Source organism: Oryzias latipes, chromosome 2, assembly GCF_053564925.1.
Source record: "Oryzias latipes strain Hd-rR chromosome 2, Olatipes_Hd-rR_3.1".
NCBI classification, from domain to species: Eukaryota; Metazoa; Chordata; class Actinopteri; order Beloniformes; family Adrianichthyidae; genus Oryzias; species Oryzias latipes.
The window spans coordinates 28197815-28222409 of NC_136238.1; the positions used below are offsets into that span (position 1 = coordinate 28197815).

Genomic DNA, 24595 nt, shown 5'->3' on the forward strand with positions numbered 1-24595 from the left:
GACACGTGAGCAAAAGCGGCATTCTCATTGGTCGAGTAGATTTCGACGCGACGCGTCGAAAAAAAAAACGAACCCGAGGCATTTTTTTTTTACGCTTTAACGCGTGGCGTTTTTTCGCGTCGGTGTGCACACTCTCGTCGGTGCCCTTTGTTTAGTCACGAGGCGTTAAACGTCGGCGAAAATCGCCGGCGAAATTCGTCCCGGTGTGAACAGGCCTTTAAGCAGATATTTTTCAGTTGCCGATTTGTTTTCTCGCCATTCTGAAATCCTGTTTTTGAGGTGCAGTTTTATTTTGAAATCCTCTTTTTAAGTAGCGCTTTTATTTTTTGCGGTTTTGATTCTAAAACCTTTCGACATGTAAAAATAGCGACATATCAGTCAAGGGGAGGGGAGGCGGGACATCCCCATCATCCAGAAGCTCATTGGCTACCGAATAACACAGAGTCTCACTTCAACATATCAGTTTCAAAGGTGAGTGTCTCATGTTTTTCAAATCTTTTACGATATTAAATGATCAAACTTGTACTTTATGTAACCAGAGGACGCCAGCACGGTCAGATGAGGAGCTCCACCAGTAGCTGCTAGTGAAAAAAGATGCTGGAAAGTAAGATGTTGCATGAAAAACTATCACCAATGTTCTCCTGTGTTAGCATGCTAGCTAGCTCAATGCTAGCGGGGTTTCCAGCTCTCTTCATGACTTTAATGGATTAAACAAAGTCCATGCTTTTACGGCAGTTTCAGGATCGGCCATGTCAAACCTGGGAATAATTGCCCGTGAATCTTCACTAAGATTAATCCAATATTTTTTTCAAGACATACATTCATGTATAACCTATAAGGTTTCTCATTGTTTCCTTTAGGGATTACAGAGGGAATTGAACAACAAAGCAACATATTGGTGTGCCGTATTTACAAAATGTATGCGTCTGCACTATGCAGACTGGCAGAATGAGTGAATCAGAGCAGAGTAAATTGTAGCAGACCAACAAAAACCTGCTTTATTCCCCTTAAAATTATCCCAGTATTAAACATTTATAGAATTAGTAGTTATTTTTAAAATAAGGTGGTGGTTTTAAAATGGACTATTCCTGTATGTCTGTTGTTTTCTATAAGGGCCATTGTTATGCATGCCATAACAAAAAAGGCAGAAATACTGAGTCAGCTACGACGTGGTTGTCTACAACTTCTTGAAGGTCATGGAAACAATTTTAATCTTAATTTTTCTCTTCTTTTTTTGGTTAATTGACCGTTTTCCGGACCCAAAGATGCGAAGGTATGATGCAATGGCTGTCTGGCAGGCTCACAGACATCTCCTGTTAACTAAAAGGGGAGCATTTAACAAAGTTGTCCGTTTTGACCATGATTGCATTGACAACATGCCCAGGAACGCTGTCTGCTTCCCATTTCTCAGTGCCGCCTGCACAAAACAGTGACTTTTCCATCAACTCACCTCAAGTCTTATGAGGAGTTTTAAAAAGTTATTTTAATTTCTCTGAATTGTGGTTCAGATTTTCACAGAATCCAATGCACTTGACTCTGTGTCTCAAAGATCTTTGCAAAACCATCAGTCTTTTGTACAAAACACATTTAATGGTCAAACATTAAAAAGTGAAGCTTTTCAAAATAGCAGTGGTGATTAGTAGCCATTTATTTTCATAAAGGGGGGGCAGTATTTTGTAAGGCAGATGAGATCTGTTAATATTGTTAGTTTTGTTACATCCTGCTGTGATGACATTCATAGATCAATTCAGAAATGTAAATGGTTTTCCGATGTCCCACAAGTGTTGAACAATAGTGACAGGTCTGAGAGGAGAGAGGACAAACCACAGAGCGAACAACAACTCAAAAAGTTTCCTTCTCTGCCTGGTTTAAGTGAGACTGTCATCCAATGTCTACAGCATCCTGCACACAAAGAAAAATGTATTTAAGAAAGTAAAAATGAAAAAAAAAAAAAAAAATATATATATATATATATATATATATATATATATATATATATATATATATATATATATATATATATATATATATATATATATATATATATATATATATATATATATATATATATATATATATATATATATATATATATATATATATAAACACGCCCCTCTCACCCTTCCAGGTATCTGTTGTAGCCACTCCTCTAGTTTGGGGGTTACTGCCCCGAGTGCTCCAATTACCACAGGCACCACTGTCACCTTCACTTTCCAGGCTTTCTCCAGTTCTTCTGAGTCCCTGGTATTTCTCTAGTTTCTCATGTTCCTTCTTCCTGATGTTCCCATTGCTTGGCACTGCCACATCCACCACAACGGCTTTCCTCTGTTCTTTATCCACCACTACAATGTCTGGTTGGTTCGCCATTACCATCCTATCAGTCTGAATCTGGAAGTCCCACAGGATCTTTGCCCCACAGGATCTTTGCCCTCTCATTCTCTACCACCTTCGGAGGTGTTTCCCATTTTGACCTTGGGGTTTCCAGTCCATATTCTGCACACATATTCCTGTATATTATTCCAGCCACTTGATTGTGGCGCTCCATGTATGCTTTACCTGCCAGCATCTTACATCCTGCAGTTATGTGCTGGATTGTTTGATTAAATGATACTCAGTACCTGTATATTGTGAGAGGTAACATCCTGTGTGAACCTGCAATCATTAAGGTTGAGGAAAAAAAGGGTTTTGGAATACAGTTCAGAAGGACTTTATTGAATTTATTCTGGTACCTCAAAAAATGCGTTTCTGAATCATAATTTTTTTTACTTCTTTTATTTTATTTATTTATTTTTGTAATAGAGTTGAACTTGATCCCAAACTAGAAAAGGTGTCATTTAGCTTTCACTTTCTTACAGCAATATGTTGCTTTGTTGTTCAATTCCCTCTGTAATTCCTAAAGGGACTTTTGAGAAACCTTATAGGTTATACATTAATATAGGTCTTGAAAAAAATATTTGATTATTTCTAGAGACAATTCACGGGCAATTATTCCCAGGTTCACATGGCCAATCCTGACACTGTCGTAAAAAAGACATAAAATCCATAAAAGTCACAAAGAGAGCCAGAAACCCCGCTAACATTGAGCTAGCTAGCATGCTAATGTAGCATGTATGTCTTACATAAACTTTACAAAGTTGGTTTTAATTAATTTGGTCTAGTTTGGTTCGACTCATGGAGGAATGTGAATGTTTAAAAACCACAGACAAGACTTGAGTTGCTAATGTGAATGTATTTACAATATACAGTGAATACAAAAATCACAATATATACAACAAAGGAATTTGTTTTAGTTCAGAGGATGTTTTCTGTTGTTTTGTCTTTATAGTTCTTAAGGCGTCCATTAGGCCTTATGAAAGAGTTTTTATAGTTCTGGGAAAACGAAAAGAAAGAAACACTCCAGCTGATTTGCTGGATGAGAAGGGGGTTAGTTCCTACCGCACTGGCAGTGAAGAGGGCAGAATCCAAGTCAGGATCGGGGCTCCTTTTTAGCTCGCCATCTGCAGAGGATTTATCCTCCTTTTTTTTCTTCTGGGAGTGGTAAAAAACTCCCTGATAAACAATTCTGTCCAGTGCTCAGGTTGAGCATCCAGTAAATTGGTCTGCAAGACGACCAGTCTTGCGACCTGGCCTGTTAAAACAGGGTCAATAAATAAACAATAATTTCCTTTGATCAAAAGAAAGCATATTCCCACAACCTCCTTAATTAACATAATAAAAAAATGCATATGCAATTCATAATCAGGAGGAAACTACAAAAAATATCTTAAGTGCATAATCGATAGTTCTACAACATTTCAAAATTCTATTTCAGTGTAGATGATCATCAATTTCATTTCAACGAGTACTCACAATTTATATTTCAACATTAATTATCAAGCAGAAAAATAGTTTTTTTTAACCACATCCAATTATAAAAAAAACAATTCATTTGAGCGGTCTCAATCATGGCTGCACTCACCAGTTCACTTTTTGCTCAACTGTGCAGATTTAAATCCCGGCTTCAGATAATGAACGCCGATCTGCAGCAGCGGTACACAGCCCAGCTCCCTCGTACTTGCAACCTGTCAGTGCTTTGACAGGTCTCCCAAAAACGAAAGCCACGTCACTATAGAAATTATAGTCTCGCGGTATTTGCACAGCGCAAGGGAACCTGCAAATTTAAAGTGACAGTGCAGAATTTCACTAGGATCGACAGCGCAGTATCATTTAAAGTGATAGTGTAACCCTGACATGCTTTGCAGCTTCGCCCCATCCACAGGTATGACATGAGGGTCTCGCGAGAGTTTGCGCGATTCTCGCACTATGCTTTATAAAGGGGCATGCGCAGTCAGTTTGTTGACGGAAGTCGGACAAAGGGGCTGTCACTGCATGCATGAGACGCAGGCGGGTGATGAGACGTGCTATGCGAGCGAGTAGCGTGCGAACTGGTGAGTGTTTTGTATATATCAGGGTGTCATTCTTATTAAACACTCTCGGTTGTGTGCCCAGGCGGATCAGTTGATGCTGGCGTTAGCTGAGTTCGTCTCGCTGAACGGGTTATGTGTGTTTTGTTGTTCTGTTCACACGGTGGTTAGAAATGCTGACGTGTTGTTGTCACTGATGTTTGGGATTTGATTCACTCTTTATTGGTTTGTATTCACAGAATTTATTGATTATGTTGATTTGGAGTACTCTTTTTGAACTTTAGTTGTTTATTTGCTGGAATTTGTGTTTTACTTCAATGTCCTCTTCCAAACAAGTTAGATATTCCTGGTTCTGTGCAGGCCAGGTTCCACCGAGGATGGAGGCTGTTCGGCTATGAATTCAGGCTTTTCCAAGCTGGAAACATTGGACTGGGTGGTAGGAAGCATCTACACTACACCCCCATATGTGGATATGATGGATAATGCAATGAACTTTGCTTACATTGAACTTCTTGGACTGGATTTATGAACATTATTGGAGGATGGACAGCAGATGCACTGCAGTGAACTGATTTATGTTTTTTTGCTTGTTTATTTTCTGTTGTAAATCAAATATAAATACCTATATACACTTTCTGCATCTTAATGTTGCTTCTCATCATTTGCACTTCCTCTGAAACGAACTTTGGCCCTTATAACTAGTTTTAACTAGAGTCTGGTGGATTCTAGTTAACTGGCTACATAAATTGGCGAGCTAGCTAGGAGGAAGTGCATGGTGGTTAGTGTTATTGTTTGTATTTTTTTTTTCTCTCTCTCTGAGTATCAAGAATAACCATGAATGTGTTTTTGGATCTTGGTATTAAGTTGCCAAATGCTATTTTAGTTGAAGGCATTATAAAACCTGCATATGATGAACTGATTGATTTTGTGCGACCCTATGGCTCTATTAACAGGATAGAGACCATTAGTGATGCAGATTCTGAGTTTAATGATGCGCTTGTTGTAGAATTTAACAATGGGAGTGCTGTTAGTGCACTGCGTCCTATATTACCATATACATTTCTTTCAACCGAACATGAACTTAAATTTTATATATCTGAACTCGCTACGATTTTCACCGAGCATTTTTCTAAAACTAAAACAAAATCATACTTGTCTGAGTTACAAAACACAGCCAAACTTACGGGTGTTGAATATAAGGACATGCTGGCGCATATGTTGGCTCAGGTTGGGTTGGCTGTCACAGAGCTGGGTCCAGCTACCAAGGAAGAAGAGGAACAAACCCCGCATGCAGAGCCTACTCTGCTTCTCCCATCTGCTAAAGACTCTTTATTCACCCCACTTTCACCTGTTCCAGAGACTTTTAGTGTCAAACCGGAATGCAAGCCGCATCAACCAGCACCAGACCCCCTGTTAACCTCCAGCAAGGAAAAATCCAATCCTAATATAGAAGTTCAGCCTTCTGAAGTCCAGCGCTACATTGTAGAGCATATTGTAAAGAACGAAGAGGTTGCAGTGCACCATCAGAGGCTAAGGGTGTTTTCGGGTAGGATACCCAGACCGTCAAACGAATCTGATTATGAGACCTGGCGGTCAGGAGTAGAGCTACTGTTGGGAGACCCAGCTGTGTCTGATCTTCAGCGTTCCAGGCGGATTGTTGAAAGCCTTTTGCCACCTGCAGCAGATATGGTTAAACATCTCGGTCCTAATACAATGCCAATGGTGTATTTAGCCACTCTTGACTCTGCATATGGTGCCGTTCAGGATGGGGATGAACTATTTGCCAAGTTTATGGACACCTATCAAGACACCGGAGAAAAAGCATCAGCTTACCTCCAACGCCTTCAAGTTGCTTTAAATGCTGCTATAAAAAGAGGTGGAGTCAAGGAGTCTGATAGTAGTCGCCATTTACTAAATCAGTTCTGTCGTGGATGTTGGGATGATGGGTTGATAACAGAACTCCAACTTAAACAAAAGAAAACTCAACCTCCTACTTTTGCAGAGCTGTTGTTGCTGTTACGCACCGAAGAGGACAGAGAAGCGACAAAGACCCTTCGGATGAAACAGCATCTGGGTGTTACTCGACAAAAAGTTACTAATCATCCCCAGTATGTGCGAACAGACAATAATGATGGGGGAGCAGTGGCTAAACTGACCAATATCACCCAACAGCTTGCTCATCAGCTAGCAGACATACAGCGGCAGCTAGCTATGCTGACTCACGGACAACCCAAATCAGCCTCTCATCCACCGGCAACAGCCCACAACAGACCACCAGCAAAAGAAAAGCACCACACAAACCCTCTTCGTCATCCCATGCCATTTCCACAGAAACCAGGCTTTTGTTTCCGGTGTGGTGAAGATGGACACATCCGTCCCCAGTGTAAGAATGAGCCAAATTCTGCTTTGGTTGCCCATAAAAAGAAATTATTTGGAAAAAAACAATACAACAGTTCCAATCATTTAAACTGAGTCCGGCTTCGGTTGAGGGACAAACAGGAGCCAAACGGGACCCAAACTGTCCCAAGAAGAGGATCGTCCGGTGTGGGAAACTGTTACAAGCAAAGCTTATAAAGAAAATGCCAAAAGGGCTCGTTGGTTCTAAATGCACCGCTATCCTTAAAATAGCACAACAAAACCATAATTGCCTTTTGGACACTGGTTCTCAGGTCACCACAGTTTCAGTTTCCTTCTTTAATCAGTTTCTCCATGATCAACAAATTCGTCCGCTTTTTGACTTATTACAGGTCGAAGGTGCAGCTGGACATTTAGTACCATATTTGGGATATGTGGAGTTGACAATAACGTTTCCCAAAGATTTTTTAGGGTCTGAGATTGATATGCCAACTCTAGCACTTGTGGTCCCAGATGCAAAGCCCCACAGCCACACACCTGTTTTAGTGGGAATGAATACATTGGAATCTTTGTATGACTTGGGTCGTAATAGTGATGTTTTCTCCCTGCCCACTATTCCAAAATATCGAGCTGTTCTGAAGTTGCTACAGATCAACCATCAGCAGAACCATGCAGGCTCTTCTGGAGTTGTGAAGTTATTAAGTCAGGCTCCAGTTTCTGTTCCCGCTGGCCGTACTGTTGTTCTAGAGGGCACTGCACAATTAAATGGACAGCTGTCAGGTCAGTGGGCTGTAATTGACCACTCAGGATCTGTACTTCCTGGGAAGCTGTATGTGCAGAGTTGCCTGGTCACAGTCTCAACACAGTCTCCCAATAAGGTTCCTGTTATTGTGAAAAATGAGTCTAAACAAGATGTTACCATTCCCCCTTTTGCCGTTATAGCCAGTATAGGGGCATCGCCAACCATCTTGAGTCATCAAACGAGGGATGTCTCCCTGGACGAGAAGGGGAGAGGGAAATTACACTTTAATTTTGGAGACTCGCCCATTCCTATTGACTGGAAAGAGCGAGTAAAAAATAAGCTCACCCAAATGTCTGATGTGTTCTCCCACCATGACCTAGATTTTGGTTGTACAAACCAAATAAAACATCAGATTCATCTCCATGACCCGACACCATTCAAGCATCGAGCCAGACCCATACATCCGAATGACATAGAAGCTGTGCGGAAACACATACAAGATCTGCTAAAGGCTGGCGTAATTAGGGAGTCTGAATCTTCATTTTCCTCCCCAATTGTTGTTGTTCGGAAGCGGAACGGAGATGTGCGCTTGTGCATCGATTATAGAAAACTAAACTTACAAACTATAAAGGATGCCTATGCCCTGCCAAACCTCGAGGAATCCTTTTCAGCATTAACTGGGTCAAAATGGTTTACAGTTCTTGACTTGAAGTCCGGGTATTACCAAATAGAAATGGATGAAAAAGACAGAGCCAAGACTGCCTTTGTGACTCCATTGGGTTTTTGGGAATGGAACCGCATGCCTCAGGGGGTGACGAATGCTCCAAGCACATTCCAAAGATTAATGGAGAAGTGCATGGGAGATTTGAACCTCAGGGAAGTTCTTGTTTTCCTAGATGATATCATTGTTTTTTCTGCCACCCTGGAAGAGCATGAAGAACGCCTGTTGAAAGTGTTGAAAAGATTAAAAGAGTTTGGATTAAAACTCTCTCCAGATAAGTGCAGGTTCTTTCAGTCAAGCGTGCGCTACTTGGGACATGTGGTGTCAGAACGCGGTGTTGAAACAGACCCAGAGAAAGTGTCCACTTTAAAATCCTGGCCAGTACCCCGAAATCTGAAAGAACTAAGATCATTTTTAGGTTTTGCCGGATATTATCGGCGGTTCATCAAAAGCTATGCCACAATAGTAGGACCACTTAATCATCTTACTCGTGGCTATGAACCTAGCCGCCGGACTGACAAGAGCAAGAAGACTGCATCAAAGTACACAGATTCAAAACAACCGTTTGGAGACAGATGGACTCCTGCTTGCCAAACATCTTTTGAAACGGTGATAGACAAATTAACATCGGCTCCTGTTCTTGCATTTGCTAACCCCAAGCTTCCCTATATTTTGCACACAGATGCAAGTTTGTCTGGACTGGGGGCTGTGTTGTATCAAGAACAGGAGGGCCAGCTTCGTGTCATTGCTTATGCCAGCAGAGGACTCTCCCAGAGTGAATCTCACTATCCTGCACACAAGCTGGAGTTTTTAGCATTAAAATGGAGTGTCACAGAAAAATTTCATGACTATCTGTATGGTTCCCATTTTACTGTGATCACTGACAACAATCCTCTCACTTACATCTTAACCTCTGCGAAATTAGATGCCACCAGTCATCGGTGGTTGGCTGCCTTGTCGACGTACTCATTCAAGCTGCAGTATAGATCTGGCAAGCAAAATAATGATGCAGATGTTTTGTCACGGCGACCTCATCCCCCCATACTGAATGAATCACTTCAGAATGGGGAGTGGGATCCTGCCTATTGTATTGTAGAGCGTCTATCTCATTCAAGCAGACCCTCTGAATTACCCCCTGAAGTGGTGGATGCAATCTGTCAAGGTGCTCTGTTGAGAAGTTGTCTACCTCCGTCAGCTTGCATTGATGTTGCATTGGTTGAATCAATGACAGTCTCTACTAACGTCTTTCCAGAAGCCTTTGAGGAGGAGTCATCTCATGGCTTGTACATTGTACCGTCCATGACTGACATTGACCTACAAGAATTACAGTATGCAGATCCAGCAATCAGAGAAGTTATACAGCAGCTTGAGGCGGGAGAGAAAGTTCTGCCTGTTGCACATCGACTTCTTCCTGAGCTCTCTTTGCTACTGAGGGAATGGAGTAAGTTGAAGCTGGTGAATGGAGTCCTTTATCGGGAGAAGAAAGAAGAGGATAAACCTCATCTCCAATTGGTTCTGCCACCAGATTTGCGCCCTGTTGTTCTTGAAAGTCTCCATAATGATATGGGTCACATGGGGATTGAGCGGACATTGGACTTAGTACGGCAAAGGTTTTTCTGGCCCAAAATGGCAGCCGCAGTGGAGCATTATGTCAAGACTTGCAATCGCTGTGTAAGGCGTAAATCTTTACCTGAGAAAGCAGCACCCCTTGTTAACATTCACACCACCAGACCATTGGAACTCCTGTGCATGGACTTTCTATCTCTAGAGCCAGATAGCAGTAATACGAAGGACATCTTAGTATTAACTGACCATTTCACCAAATTTGCTGTCGCTATTCCAACTCCGAATCAGAAAGCCAGGACTGTCGCAAAGTGTTTGTGGAATGATTTCATAGTGCATTATGGCATCCCAGAACGTCTGCATTCTGACCAAGGCTCAGATTTCGAGTCTAGGTTAGTTGGAGAGCTTTGTGACATGACTGGCATCAAGAAATCCAGAACAACTCCCTATCATCCCAGAGGGAATCCGGTAGAGCGTTTTAACCGGACATTGTTAAACATGCTAGGCACGCTCGATAATGAACAAAAGGTTAAGTGGAAGGAGCATGTCAAGCCTCTGGTTCATGCATATAATTGCACACGGAATGATGTAACTGGGTACACGCCATACGAACTCCTTTTTGGGCGGTTACCTCGCTTACCCGTAGACTTAGCATTTGGGTTACCGATAAAGGAACCTCCAACTGTAGCACATACAGACTATGTAAAGAACTTAAAAGCCAGACTAGAAGAGAGTTATAAACTTGCTTCAAAGAATGCTTGGAGGTCTGCAGATAAGAATAAAAGTTCTTTTGACAAGTATGTGAAACCTGCTAGTCTGCAAGTGGGAGACCGTGTATTAGTTCGTAATGTTAAAATCCGTGGGAAACATAAGCTTGCTGACAGATGGGAGCACGATGTGTATGTGGTTGTTAGTCGTGCCGGTGACCTACCAGTATATGTGGTACAACCTGAATCTGGAGGGGGACCAACTCGCACGCTTCACCGGGATTTGCTTCTCCCTTGTGGATTTTTACCTCCTTGTTATTCGGACAATGCCCCAAACTGTACTACCCTTCGGAGGCCGCATACTCGTAGCCAGAGTCGACTTCAGTCTTCCCCTGATATAACGGAAGATCAGGAGCAAGAGGATGATGAAGTGATCATTCCTACGGGACGGACTGTCCTTCCGATGAGTTTCAGTATAAAACATGTGACTGATCATGACCAGCAAGCTGAGGTCTCTACTACTGCAGATGTCATTCCCTCCACCACATCGGGCTGTGTTAGTCCTCCTCAGCAAACTCTGGTTGTGGGACCTGCTGTGTTTAGTAATCCTCCTTGTTCAGATGCAGCACAGATTCATAATGCGTCCGAGGACGGACATGGGGATGAAGAGGATTTGGATATGGTTCTAGGACCACAAGTCACTGAGGAGGACGATAAGCTGCCTGCCCCTGTTCACCCTCTGGATGTCGCGGGCCCTTCCAGCGATGACTGTGAGCAGTCAGCCCAGTCTGTGTCACATGTGCGTCCAGTTCCGAGCCCTGTTACTTGTTCAGATGATGCTGATGCACTTCTGAGAAGGTCGAGTCGCATGCGCAAGCCGCCTAGTCGTTTTCAGTATTCTGCTTTGGGTAATCCCCTGGTGTCAGTTGTGCAGAGCTTGTTTCAGAGTCTTTCTGATGTTTACACAGAAGCTCTTGCACTCAGCGATGACCCCATTATCGCTGACCCTTAGCACAGGTGCGACTGGGACAGTCGTGGTCCAGCTGGGGGGGGTGTAACCCTGACATGCTTTGCAGCTTCGCCCCATCCACAGGTATGACATGAGGGTCTCGCGAGAGTTTGCGCGATTCTCGCACTATGCTTTATAAAGGGGCATGCGCAGTCAGTTTGTTGACGGAAGTCGGACAAAGGGGCTGTCACTGCATGCATGAGACGCAGGCGGGTGATGAGACGTGCTATGCGAGCGAGTAGCGTGCGAACTGGTGAGTGTTTTGTATATATCAGGGTGTCATTCTTATTAAACACTCTCGGTTGTGTGCCCAGGCGGATCAGTTGATGCTGGCGTTAGCTGAGTTCGTCTCGCTGAACGGGTTATGTGTGTTTTGTTGTTCTGTTCACACGGTGGTTAGAAATGCTGACGTGTTGTTGTCACTGATGTTTGGGATTTGATTCACTCTTTATTGGTTTGTATTCACAGAATTTATTGATTATGTTGATTTGGAGTACTCTTTTTGAACTTTAGTTGTTTATTTGCTGGAATTTGTGTTTTACTTCAATGTCCTCTTCCAAACAAGTTAGATATTCCTGGTTCTGTGCAGGCCAGGTTCCACCGAGGATGGAGGCTGTTCGGCTATGAATTCAGGCTTTTCCAAGCTGGAAACATTGGACTGGGTGGTAGGAAGCATCTACACTACACCCCCATATGTGGATATGATGGATAATGCAATGAACTTTGCTTACATTGAACTTCTTGGACTGGATTTATGAACATTATTGGAGGATGGACAGCAGATGCACTGCAGTGAACTGATTTATGTTTTTTTGCTTGTTTATTTTCTGTTGTAAATCAAATATAAATACCTATATACACTTTCTGCATCTTAATGTTGCTTCTCATCATTTGCACTTCCTCTGAAACGAACTTTGGCCCTTATAACTAGTTTTAACTAGAGTCTGGTGGATTCTAGTTAACTGGCTACAATAGCACAGAATTTCATCGGGGCTACACTAACACAGGAGAACAATGGTGATAGTTTTTCATGCAACATCTTACTGTCTAACATCTTTTTTTAGTAGCAGCTACTGGTGGAGCTCCTTATCTGACTGTGCTGGCATCCTCCGGTTACATAAAGTACACGTTTGATAGTTTAATATAGTGAAATATATGAAAAAACATGAGAGACTCACCCTTTGAAAGTGGTCTGTTGACGTAAGACTCTGTGTTATTCGGTAGCCAATGAGCTTCTGGATGTTGGGGATGTCCCGCCTCTCCTCCCCATGACTGATATGTCGCTGTTTTTCATGTCGAAAGGTTTTAGAATCAAAACCGCAAAAAATAAAAGTGCAACTCAAAAAGACGATTTCAAAATAAACTGCAACTCAAAAAGAGGATTTCAGAATGGTGAGAAAAGAAATCGGCAACTGAGAAATATGATTGTGCTTTGGGTCAAAGCTTTGGTGGCAAATTATAGCTTTTGGTTTCTTAATTTATGCATTTTGATTCTCAGATTTGGGGTTTTGATGCGCGGTTTTGCTGTTTTGATGCGCAATTTTTTAGGCACTGACTTGACAACACCATAGTTATGTGTCTGTATAAACAAAGGCGTAACCTCCTTCTCCGCGTTCTTCATGGATGTCTGGCTCATGGCTACCGGAATAAAATTCTCCTTGTTGTGTTTTGTCCCTGCAGTCCTCCCCCAGCATTGGATGACTGAAGAGGAAGATCTCAGCAACCAACAGAGGAACTTCAGAGTGGAACAGGAGGAACCAGAACCTCCACAGATTAAAGAGGAACAGGAGGAACCAGAACCTCCACAGATTAAAGAGGAAGCAGAACCTCCACAGATTAAAGAGGAAGCAGAACCTCCACAGATTAAAGAGGAACAAGAGGAAGCAGAACCTCCACAGATTAAAGAGGAAGCAGAACCTCCACAGATTAAAGAGGAACCAGGGGAACACTGCATCAGTCAGGATGAAGATCAGCTTGATCTGAAGCAGGAGACTGATACCTTGATGGAGATTCCTACTTATGAGGAAGATGAGAACATTGAAGCAGATCTAAACAATCAGCAGAGCTTTAATGTAACTGATAGTCAGGATGAAGAAGGAAACCAACATGAAGAATCAACATCAACTACAGATGAAGAGACAGAATTAACTTCAGATGAAGAGACAGACCCACAGAACAGAGATCATCTCCACACTATCGGTATGTTCACTTCAACAACGGTTCTATCTTGAGCTTCAAGCTCTCCAAACATGCAGTCCATCAACAGCGTGTCCTGGAAGAGTCTCTTCTGTCCCTTCCAGTTGAAAAGACAGAAGACATTGTTGGTCAGTGCAGCCGACAAAATTCTTCAAATCATATTATCTTAGTTAGTCCCTCCAGCTAACGACAAACAGGAAACCTTAACAGATCAAAGAGAAAATTGTTAGCAGATAAAAAAGTACAATCTGTTTTGTCGTCTGTGGTTCTAAGTTTGTAGTTCAGTTCTTGCAACCTGTCAGTGCTTTGACAGGTCTCCCAAAAACGAAAGCCACGTCACTATAGAAATTATAGTCTCGCGGTATTTGCACAGCGCAAGGGAACCTGCAAATTTAAAGTGACAGTGCAGAATTTCACTAGGATCGACAGCGCAGTATCATTTAAAGTGATAGCACAGAATTTCATCGGGGCTACACTAACACAGGAGAACAATGGTGATAGTTTTTCATGCAACATCTTACTGTCTAACATCTTTTTTTAGTAGCAGCTACTGGTGGAGCTCCTTATCTGACTGTGCTGGCGTCCTCCGGTTACATAAAGTACACGTTTGATAGTTTAATATAGTGAAATATATGAAAAAACATGAGAGACTCACCCTTTGAAAGTGGTCTGTTGACGTAAGCCAACATGAAGAATCAACATCAACTACAGATGAAGAGACAGAATTAACTTCAGATGAAGAGACAGACCCACAGAACAGAGATCATCTCCACACTATCGGTATGTTCACGGCAGATTTCTCTGTCAAACCCAAAATCCTATCTAAACCTCTTTGATGTCTTCATGTCTCCAATTCCAGACATTCAGACAGATTCTATTTCCAAAACTACATTTCAAGCTAAAACCCAAAGACAGGGTCCTGCTCATGGATCTGCAGACAGAAAAGATTCAAACCTGAACACATCAGTGAAAAACTGCTTAGTGTCAGAATTGTTCTCCATCTTTTCTGGGCTGATTCTTCCTCCAGTGCAGCTTCATTTTCATCAAACTGCTCCTCATTGGTGGGTGGAAACACAACAGGGAGGTTTTTCTGTGTCCAGTTCAGCTCCATGAATTTTCAGGCTGTTTAATGTCAGTGATTTCAGTTTAGAAAAACTGCCTCTATGCTGAGATTTGCTTCACTTCCATTAGACAAAAAGAAGCACTTGATCTGTCTTCTGTTTGTAGTATTTAGACTTGGAAAAAAAATAATGTTTGAATGATCATTTCTTCTCAAAATGACTTTTTCCCCCAATGGGGTCATAAGGGGTCCATTCACTCAGTGCTGTTACTCTGACCCCGCCCACCTATATAAATACTGCCACTTCTTTTCAATAAAACGTTAGTTTTACACAATGTACATTACTTTCCATGTCAGCCTTTAGGAACGGGCGATTTAAATGATAGAATAAAAAGCGTTTCCCTCTGTGACATGAAAACGTCATAATGATCCTGTGTTTTGAAACTGTTGCCGGTGAGATGACAGGCGCAGAGATGTGGGCTCATCTGTGAACGAAATGTGAGTGCATGAGTGGGAAAAGCACAAAGCAGATCTGCAAGTTGTTGCACATGTTTATGACTGCACAGCTGTTTTTTTGGTCATGTCAGTAATTTTGCATCTAGTTAATGAAATGATTGAGATTGGACTCTGGTGTTTTTGGTTCATTGACGTGTCTGGCAGTTAAGAAAATTGATTCAAGTATTTCTATTTCCTTCCAGAACTAAGGAAGCGAGCCTTGGAGCTCTTTTACTCGTCATGAAGGCCAGTATGGGGTGTTGTACTTTAGGGTTTACCGCGACTCCTGCAGGTTCATCATCCTCTCCGTGGAGAAGACGGGGTTTATTAATTGAATACACTCTTAGATCCCAGTTATAAGATGCATTGTTAATCCTTTAGAAAATGCTGCTACTCTCCAGCTGAGTGTTTGTCTCCTTTTAGTCTAGACTACAAAGTGTGACTTAAAACACAGCTTGGACTTTGAGTAAGTAAGTAACCTTTTCATTTTGGACAAGTGAAAACAAGTGTAGAATAACGAAATTAGACAAAAACAAGACAAATTTATTTAAACACAAGTCCAAAAAAGGAGTAAGAAGAAAAATCGTATACTTAACATGATTACAAGAGTGTGTTCATTTATTTATAATTCATCCCAGTAATGGGGGTTACATTTGGCTTGCGTTTGATTAAATAAAAGTAACATTTGCTTTAAGTTGTCTGCCGTTTGTACTTATTCCTTTCCTTAAGTAGGGTGAGGGGAAAAAAAATCGGATAAAAAATAAAATCTGGGATTTTATCTGGGATTTTATTTTTAGGCCATATCGCCCAGCCCTAGCACAACGTCTCCAAACACCTTCTCATTCAAACTGACACATGCAGCAGAACTGCCTCTACTTTCTCCTCTCCTGCGCATTTTTCCCTCTCGTGCGCCTGCGTCATCGCTGGGTGCCCCAAGGCAACGCCTCCTTCCGTCGATGCGTCACCTCCCTGACGACCGCAGTCACACCACAGAAACATAGCAAAAAGGGGGAGACAAGCTAAGCTGCTAACAGTGTACATTTTTATAAGCATATATTTATTAAAAAAGTCAGCAAGAGAGAAGCCCGGCCCAACCTGACCCGAAAGTAATGATCGTCATTTTAGTCCCCGACCCGACTCGGGCATAAGATCTTACCTCTACTTCACACTAATTTTGCTGTTCCGGGACAGCTACAAATCCATGAACAACACTAACAGATTTCACCATGCTAAACTTTTGGCGTTTGCTGGTTGGATCAACAGGCACTGATGTCATCCCCCCACCTCTCCCCTAGAAATGCTAACTTGAATTGTGTTATGCGAAACTATTCGCAGGGTGAATGTGAAAATGAAACGCAATCCCCTCTTTGCACTTTTTTTTTAATTATGACAGAGAATAAGCGTTTTTTAGGTAGAAAATGAAAAAGCGTTTAAAAGTTTTTATTATTTTAATTTATGAGTCATATCATGCAGTTACATTTTTAAAATGAAAAAGCATTTCTGTTCCATTTTAATTGTCAAATTAGATATATCTAACTGAATTTTGCTACACATTTAATAAACAACTTTTTGAAAATGAAATGTCAAATACTATTTTCTTTATCATTTTAATTAAGTGACAGAATAAGCAGTGTTGAGGAAGAAAATGAAAAAACGGTTTGGTGGATTGTTTTTTCTTTTTAATTTTGAGTAAACAAATGCAGCTTCATTTTGAAAATGAAAAAGCATTGCTGGTATTGTCTTTTATTTTTAATTATGCTACACAAATGCTCCCAAAGATAATATTGTCAGAAACATTTCAGAATTTATCCTACAGCTTTTGTCAGCAGTCACATCATCAATAAATACAAGAGAACTCTAGTCTAGCCTTCCTGTTTTTGAGGCTCACTAAGGTTTTACATCTTGTGGTATAACCTCTGTTTAGGGAGTTTTCTTCACCAGGGACAGAAGTATTCCTTCATCCACCTCAGTTGTTTTCCGTGATCTCTCGGGTCGTTTGCCGTTGCTGAGTTCCCAAGTGCATTTCTTCTTTTTAAGAATGTTGTAATTGTGATAATGAGGGAATAACACACACCTGACCATGGAACAGCTGAGAAGCCAATTGGCCAATTATTTTTGGTTCCTTAACAAGTGGGAGGCACATATGCAAACAGTTGTGATTCGTACACTGCCTACCTGAACTTTATGTAAATACCCTCAAATTAAAGCTGAAAGTCTAATCCATTGTGGTGGTTTATAGGGCCAAAATTGTTTGAATTTTTCCTGTCCCAACAGGGCTCGACATAGCCATTTGTCCGCTGGTCTGGTCCTGTTTTTCGAGCAGTATGGACCACAAGATTTTATTTTTCACTTGTCCGCTCAGGCCACTAGAATATCTAACAGTTAATATATTTATCACCTTTTTTAATGACGTATATTTTGTGAAAACGTGTAGATTTACCTTGTCTTCATCGCTTTGAAAGTTTGACATCCGCTATGATTGTTTTGGTCACGTGCCACGTGCCGGTGGTGCGCACGTAGCTCTGCAACAGCGAACAGTGTTCAGAGACTGAAGCATGTCAGAGATGTGGAAGACATGGCAGGAATAGATAGGAATTTATTAGATGGAGTAATGGGTGGAATTAGTAGTATGGACAGCAAGATATTTAATGAATGCATTGAAGATGAAACTGTATGCACTAAGCTTTAAGCTGAATGTTAAAGAATCAAAGGCAACTCCAAATACCTGAATCTCAGAGTCAAATGCAGAATAATGTCAAAGTACTTCATTTTGTTTTTCTTTACAACACTGTTAGCAGTAAGTATTTCTAGTCAAAAGCTGAATGATCTCAGTAATTTAATTTTATTTAATTTTTCAATTATTTAATTAAATTAAATAACTAAAGTAACTAAAAAGTAAATGTAACTTTGCAACAATAATAAAAAGCAGAACCTCAAGGCAGTCCTAGCAAAAAAGTAAATAAAACTTCTTAACTATTGATTAGGAACAAATGTGAAATAGCAGTGATTAGAAGCAACATGAAAACTTCTTAACTAGTGTTAACTACTACACTGCAGCGCTCTCTTCAAAACATCTGAAACAGACTAGAGCAGATTTAAGTTTGATATGGTCTATTTTCAGTCATTGAAAAGTGAATAAATAAGTGCTAGATGTCACCAGAATGCACCAAATTGCACCATATTTTGAAAATTACACACAGATGCAGACTTTTGGTTTGCCACATTCTATTTTACAAGTTCTCACATCAAGTCTTAAAGCTCGTCCATTTTGACACATTTTTACAGTCTGCGCTGCCAGCAGCACCTCTAGGCTAACGCGCACACATAAACACACCCACCAACACCTCCACAAGTAAGTTTCTGACCCCGATTGAGGGGGCCCCAGACCTCGGTCCTGGAGGTGATCTATAAATAAAGTAAATACAATAACAGACAAGTGAATGTAACTTTATCAGCATATTCCTAACATTACACAGATGGTGTTGGGCTGACATAAGCATCAAAGACTGTGTCAAAAATTTACTATAGATGCTTGCATCTTTCCTGTCAATAATGACAAGAATCCCAAACATTACATTTGTTGTTTTCCTTGTTATAATTTCTTATAAAAAATAATTGGAGACAGAATCAGGTTAAAAGTACATTTTCTTTCAATCCCTCTGTCCCCTTTCTAATAAATATCTCCTATTTATTTCAGCATGATTTAATTTGAGTATACAGTTAGATGACATTAAAGACCTGTTTATACCATTTATGAATTATTTATCTGCAAATTAATTTCCCTAAAAAAACAAAGAAAATATTATTTTCTATCTATAACTGGTTCAGACTACAAGTTATTGACTGAAAAAGCTCTCCTCATAGGTGGGAGATGTAGGGGGGGGGGCTTTTTCAGCACAGTTTTATACTGTTGTGCTAAAGAAAACAAAAAAAACTTTTTTCTTTTAAATTAAGTTTTTTAATGTGCATATACTGAATGATACTGCAATCATTTGTATTGATACTTAGCGATAAATAAAGTCACCATAGCATATAAAAGGACCTTTTCTTGTGCCCCTGCAGTCCTCCCCCAATGTTGGATGACGAAAGAGGAAGATCTCTGCATCCAGCAGAGGAACTTCAGAGTGGAACAGGAAGAACCAGAACCTCAGCAGATTAAAGAGGAGCAGGAGGAACAAGAACCTCCACAGATTCAAGAGGAACCAGGGGAACTTTGCATCAGTCAGGATGAAGAGCAGCTTGATCTGAAGCAGGAGACTGATACCTTGATGGAAATTCCTACTTATGAGGAAGATGAAAACAGTGAAGCAGATCTAAACAATCAACAGAGCTTTAATGTAACTGATAGTCAGGATGAAGAAGGAAACCAACATGAAGAATCAACATCAACTACAGATGAAGAGACAGAATCAACACCAACTTCAGATGAAGAGACAGACCCACAGAACAGAGATCAGAGGAATAGAAGAGACAGACGACATGTCCAAAGTGTGGACAGCTCTCACATGTCAGAAGGTCAGTGTGACTCTGATGTTAGAAAAAGTCCCAAGAAGACTAATCTGGGTAAGAAATATAAAAAATCTCAAAAAGAAAAGAGACTTTCCTCTATCAAGTCTGGTAAAAACTCAAGAATAATTACTAACCCGTCTGACTACATGGAAACTGGTTCTGATAAAAGATGTTATATCTGTAAAGAATGTGGTAAAAGCTTTGGTAACAAATCTCTGTTCAAAATTCACACAAGAATCCATGCAAACGATAAGAGATTTTCTTGTAAAGAATGTGAGAAAAGCTTTAGTCACAGATCTGATCTCAAAAGACACATGAGAACTCACACAGGAGAAAAGCCTTTTTCTTGTAAAGAATGTAAAAAAAGTTATGGTCAAATATCTCATCTCAAAGTACACATGATAAGTCACACAGGACAAAAGCCTTTTTCTTGTAAAGAATGTAATAAAAAATTTAGTCGTCTATCTAACCTCAAATCACACATGAGAACTCACACAGGAGAAAAGCCTTTTTCTTGTAAAGAATGTAAAAAAAGTTATGGTCAAATATGTCATCTCAAAGTACACATGAGAACTCACACAGGAGAAAAGCCTTTTTCTTGTAAAGAATGTAAAAAAAGTTTTAGTGATGTATCTAGTCTCAAAACACACATGAGAACTCACACAGGAGAAAAGCCTTTTTCATGTAAAGAATGTAAAAAAAGTTTTTGTGATGTATCTTATCTCAAAACACACATGAGAACTCACACAGGAGAAAAGCCTTTTTCATGTAAAGAATGTAAGAAAAGCTTTAGTCGTATATCTCATCTCAAAACACACATGAGAATTCACACAGGAGAAAAGCCTTTTTCGTGTAATGAATGTAAAAAAAGTTTTCGTGATGTATCTTATCTCAAAACACACATGAGAATTCACACAGGAGAAAAGCCTTTTTCGTGTAAAGAATGTAAAAAAAGTTTTCGTGATATATCTTATCTCAAATCACACATGAGAACTCACACAGGAGAGAAGCCTTTTTCGTGTAAAGAATGTAAAAAAAGTTTTCGTGATATATCTTATCTCAAAAAACACATGAGAACTCACACAGGAGAAAAGCCTTTTTCATGTAAAGAATGTAAGAAAAGCTTTAGTCGTATATCTAATCTCAAAACACACATGAGAACTCACACAGGAGAAAAGCCTTTTTCGTGTAAAGAATGTAAGAAAAGCTTTAGTCGTATATCTCATCTCAAAACACACATGAGAACTCACACAGGAGAAAAGCCTTTTTCATGTAAAGAATGTAAAAAAAGTTTTCGTGATGTATCTTATCTCAAAACACACATGAGAACTCACACAGGAGAAAAGCCTTTTTCGTGTAAAGAATGTAAAAAAAGTTTTTGTGATGTATCTTATCTCAAAAAACACATGATAACTCATACAGGAGAAAAGCCTTTTTCATGTAAAGAATGTAAAAAAAGTTTTAATCAATTATCTCATCTCAAAAGACACATGAGAACTCATACAGGAGAAAAGCCTTTTTCTTGTAAAGAATGTAAAAAAAGTTTTAGTGATGTATCTAGTCTCAAAAGACACGAGAACTCACACAGAAGAAAAGCCTTTTTCTTGTAAATAATGTAAAAAAGGTTTTCGTCAAGTATCTAATCTAAACACACACATGACAACTTGTAAGACTTTGTTGACAATGTAAAGATTTAGTTTAAACTCTAAATTCTAAACTTTCCAATAAGAGGTCGACCTCTAACCTCTGTACCACAGCAGAAGACATTATTTTACAGGGGGAAAAGTTCTGTATCTCAGAAAAATTAAATATTTTAAAATAAGCTTTTAATGCCTAAAACTTCTGGGGTGAAACCCCAATGTTCTAATGAACTCCATAGCATCCTGATCTTACATTTCATGTACACAGAGCCACAGGCTGATGGCTTCCATACCATATTGATGTAGTAACTTCATTAGAGGGAGGCATAAGTGAGTATTGAATGTGTAAAAATGACTTTTTCTAAAAAATAAAAAAACTTGTTGTTTTGATATATGAATCAATACAGGAGGTTCTTTGTCCCAACAGCAGTTAGACTATAGAACAGGGGTCACCAACCCTGTGCCCGCGGGCGCACTGGCGCCCGCGAGCACCCCTTGTGGCGCCCGCAGGGAATGCACCCCCCAAAAAATCTTTTTTTTTAATTGAAGCAAATATTCAACAAACAACTACGGCACGTCTATAAATGACAACAATATCAATTCTGAGATAAAGGTAGACAAAAAAAAATAAATATAACTTAAAAAATAATAAAATAAGGGTCTATTACAAAAGTTTAAATAGATCAAATAAATGACACAATGTCTGGGCGTTCTTATGATTCATGTAATGAAAAGATTTAGAGATTAGGTTGAGACGGTTGAGTAATCCATTAATGTGAGGTTTTACCTTTAAGATTTTACAAGTATGAATAAAATGCTTTGAAATTACAACCAGTGCATTAATCAGAAAGTCCTGATTTTTGTCAATTAATTGTTATCAAATTTTAAATGTATTCCAATTTAAAGGGTTAATGATGATATTTTTGGATTTGAGCCAAATATGAAAAGAAGACCAAAACTCTTTTCCATGAAAGCATTCAAAGAAAAGATGTTCCACAGTTTCTACATCATTTCCACAAAAGACACAAAGATCACTATCCCAGTTAAAGCGAGAATGTAAAAAAATGATTGGAAGGGTAAATATCATTTAACAAAAATAGCACCGCTCATATAGCGAATAAATATATCGGGGGGGATCTGGGGGTTAGCCCCACCTTCAGCTTTTAAGACTGATGGGGAAGTGGGGAATCTTGGTGTGTTAAATCGCTCACCATAAGTGAGGGAGCTGTGAGCAGAAGTGAGGTTAATGCTGTTTGGCTGGTGGTGGGTATGTTCAAAGTAAACAGACAGATATAATTGTCGGTTAACTTATGTGAGTGTCGTTTTCGACAAACCGGGGTTGTGCTTTGCATGAGGCTCGGGTAGCAGATACGGACATGTCCAGTGGAGCTGGAGTAAGAGGATAGTGAATCAAGACTTGAGCGCAACAGTACCGGCCTGGATATTAGAGGGTGGTGATTCAGTGCTTTCTATTGGTAATTGATGCACTTTAGTTCTGCTATCGTGAAATATATGGCAGAGTATGGAACTGCATAAAACTTGCGAATTGGCATTTCCGCCTTTGAGAAAAAGGCGCGCGTGTGTGTGTGAGGAGAGGGGTAGTGGCCGCAGGTTGCGAGGTGAAATGTCGCATAGAGACCATTGCGCAACACCTGGATCATGGGGTGGCTTAAATGACTCAGCTGATTCTAATAATGTCATTCTTTACTAATTATTGCGGACATTTTCAATACTTGTCTGTAGGCTTGTCTTGTCTGTCACATATAAATTTATTTTTACGGTTGTTTAGTTGGTGATAGTAACGTCTAAATAAAGACAGCAGGTAATGCAGGCTGGAAAACAGCTGCACTTTTTTAGACCATAAATAAACAATAGATCATTTGTTTATGAAAGTATTGAGGATTTTGGAGGATTTTTACTGTTGGTGTTGCAGAAAATTAGGAAAATGCCAAATATTTTGGAGTAATCCCAGTGATGAGCTCTGTGATTTAGTTTTTAATGTTTTATGAGACCTAAACATGATTTTCACAATAACATGTTTTTAAATAATCAAATCCCTCTAAGTTTCACAAAGAAACACACAGGACCACAGACACACACAAGACCAGACACTCTCACAGATCATCACACACCAAGCAGAAATGAACTTATTGCTAAATATGATGTCAGGGGTTGAGCTCTAAGAAAATGACAAAAGAGCAAAGAAATCAGAATAATTTGATTCATTATTTCTAATTATTAATGTTTCCTGGCTTTGTTTGTTCATATTTGCATCATTTGACAGAATATATTTATTATTCTGTCTGTTTTTATTCACATTTATGTTTAAAAAGTTAAAATTAAGTTAAAGTTTTAAAGGTTTAAAGTTTAGCTTTAGTGTGTTCAATAAATGTTTATCTTGTTTGGCTGCAACCTAAAGTGTCTTTTGGATTTAGGCCCCTTCTGCAACTGACTTTGACCCCCCCTGTAATACGAGTCTGGAAAATTCATGCATGTTTTTGTGTGTAAAATGAGCAAATCAGGGCCCACAAAGGAAGTCCTCAAATTGTGTTTTGTTTTTGTTGTTGTTTTTTTTGGGGGGGTGGGGGTGGGGGGCTAGGAGGTTTTTAGTGGCGCCCTTCATACCACTTACTGCCCATGAAATAGCCCTCGGTCTCAAAAAGGTTGGTGACTCCTGCTATAGAATGACACAGTTTAGAACTGCTGAAACTGCTGTTGGATTTACTTATTTAGTCATGACGTGTACTTTTACTTCCACTTTTTATTACTATTTTAATTTTTACAGACTATTTGTTTTTTGAACTGCTATATTTCTTGTTTGGCTGCTGTAACAACTAAAATTCCCTCCGGGGATCAATAAAGTCTTGTCTCGTCTTATCCTAACTTTCTTGGACAGCTTTTTTAGGTTTTCATCTTCTCTAAGCCACAATTATCAAAAGCAACAAAGTAAATGATCAATACATTTCAATCTATCTGTAATGAAACTACATAAAGGAAAATGTTCATAAAATGAATTATTTGAGATGTACCTGTTAATAGAAATGAGTTGTTTTGAATTATTAGAGATAACATAAAGTAGAGTTAATATCTAGTAGAGTTAATATCTAGTATAGATAGGTATCGTTAAGATTTTATATAGTAACTCCTCTTAATCTGCTGCTTTTCACTCTGTTACCTTATTGGTATTCTAATCAA

At 39.8% G+C, this 24595-nt stretch overlaps 1 protein-coding gene across 2 annotated transcripts in view; it reads left to right on the forward strand.

Moving 5' to 3' along the window:
- LOC144987166 (uncharacterized) overlaps positions 1-24277 on the forward strand; it is a 30093-nt gene extending 5816 nt beyond the window's left edge. For both annotated transcript variants that reach the window (XM_078936248.1, XM_078936244.1), the window contains exons 2-3: positions 13181-14476; positions 19314-24277. In XM_078936248.1, coding sequence (XP_078792374.1) covers positions 19331-21370 — 2040 coding nt within the window. In that variant the 5' untranslated portion in view covers positions 13181-14476; positions 19314-19330 and the 3' untranslated portion in view covers positions 21371-24277. The remainder of the gene's footprint in view (positions 1-13180; positions 14477-19313) is intronic.
- The last annotated feature ends 318 nt before the right edge of the window (positions 24278-24595 follow it).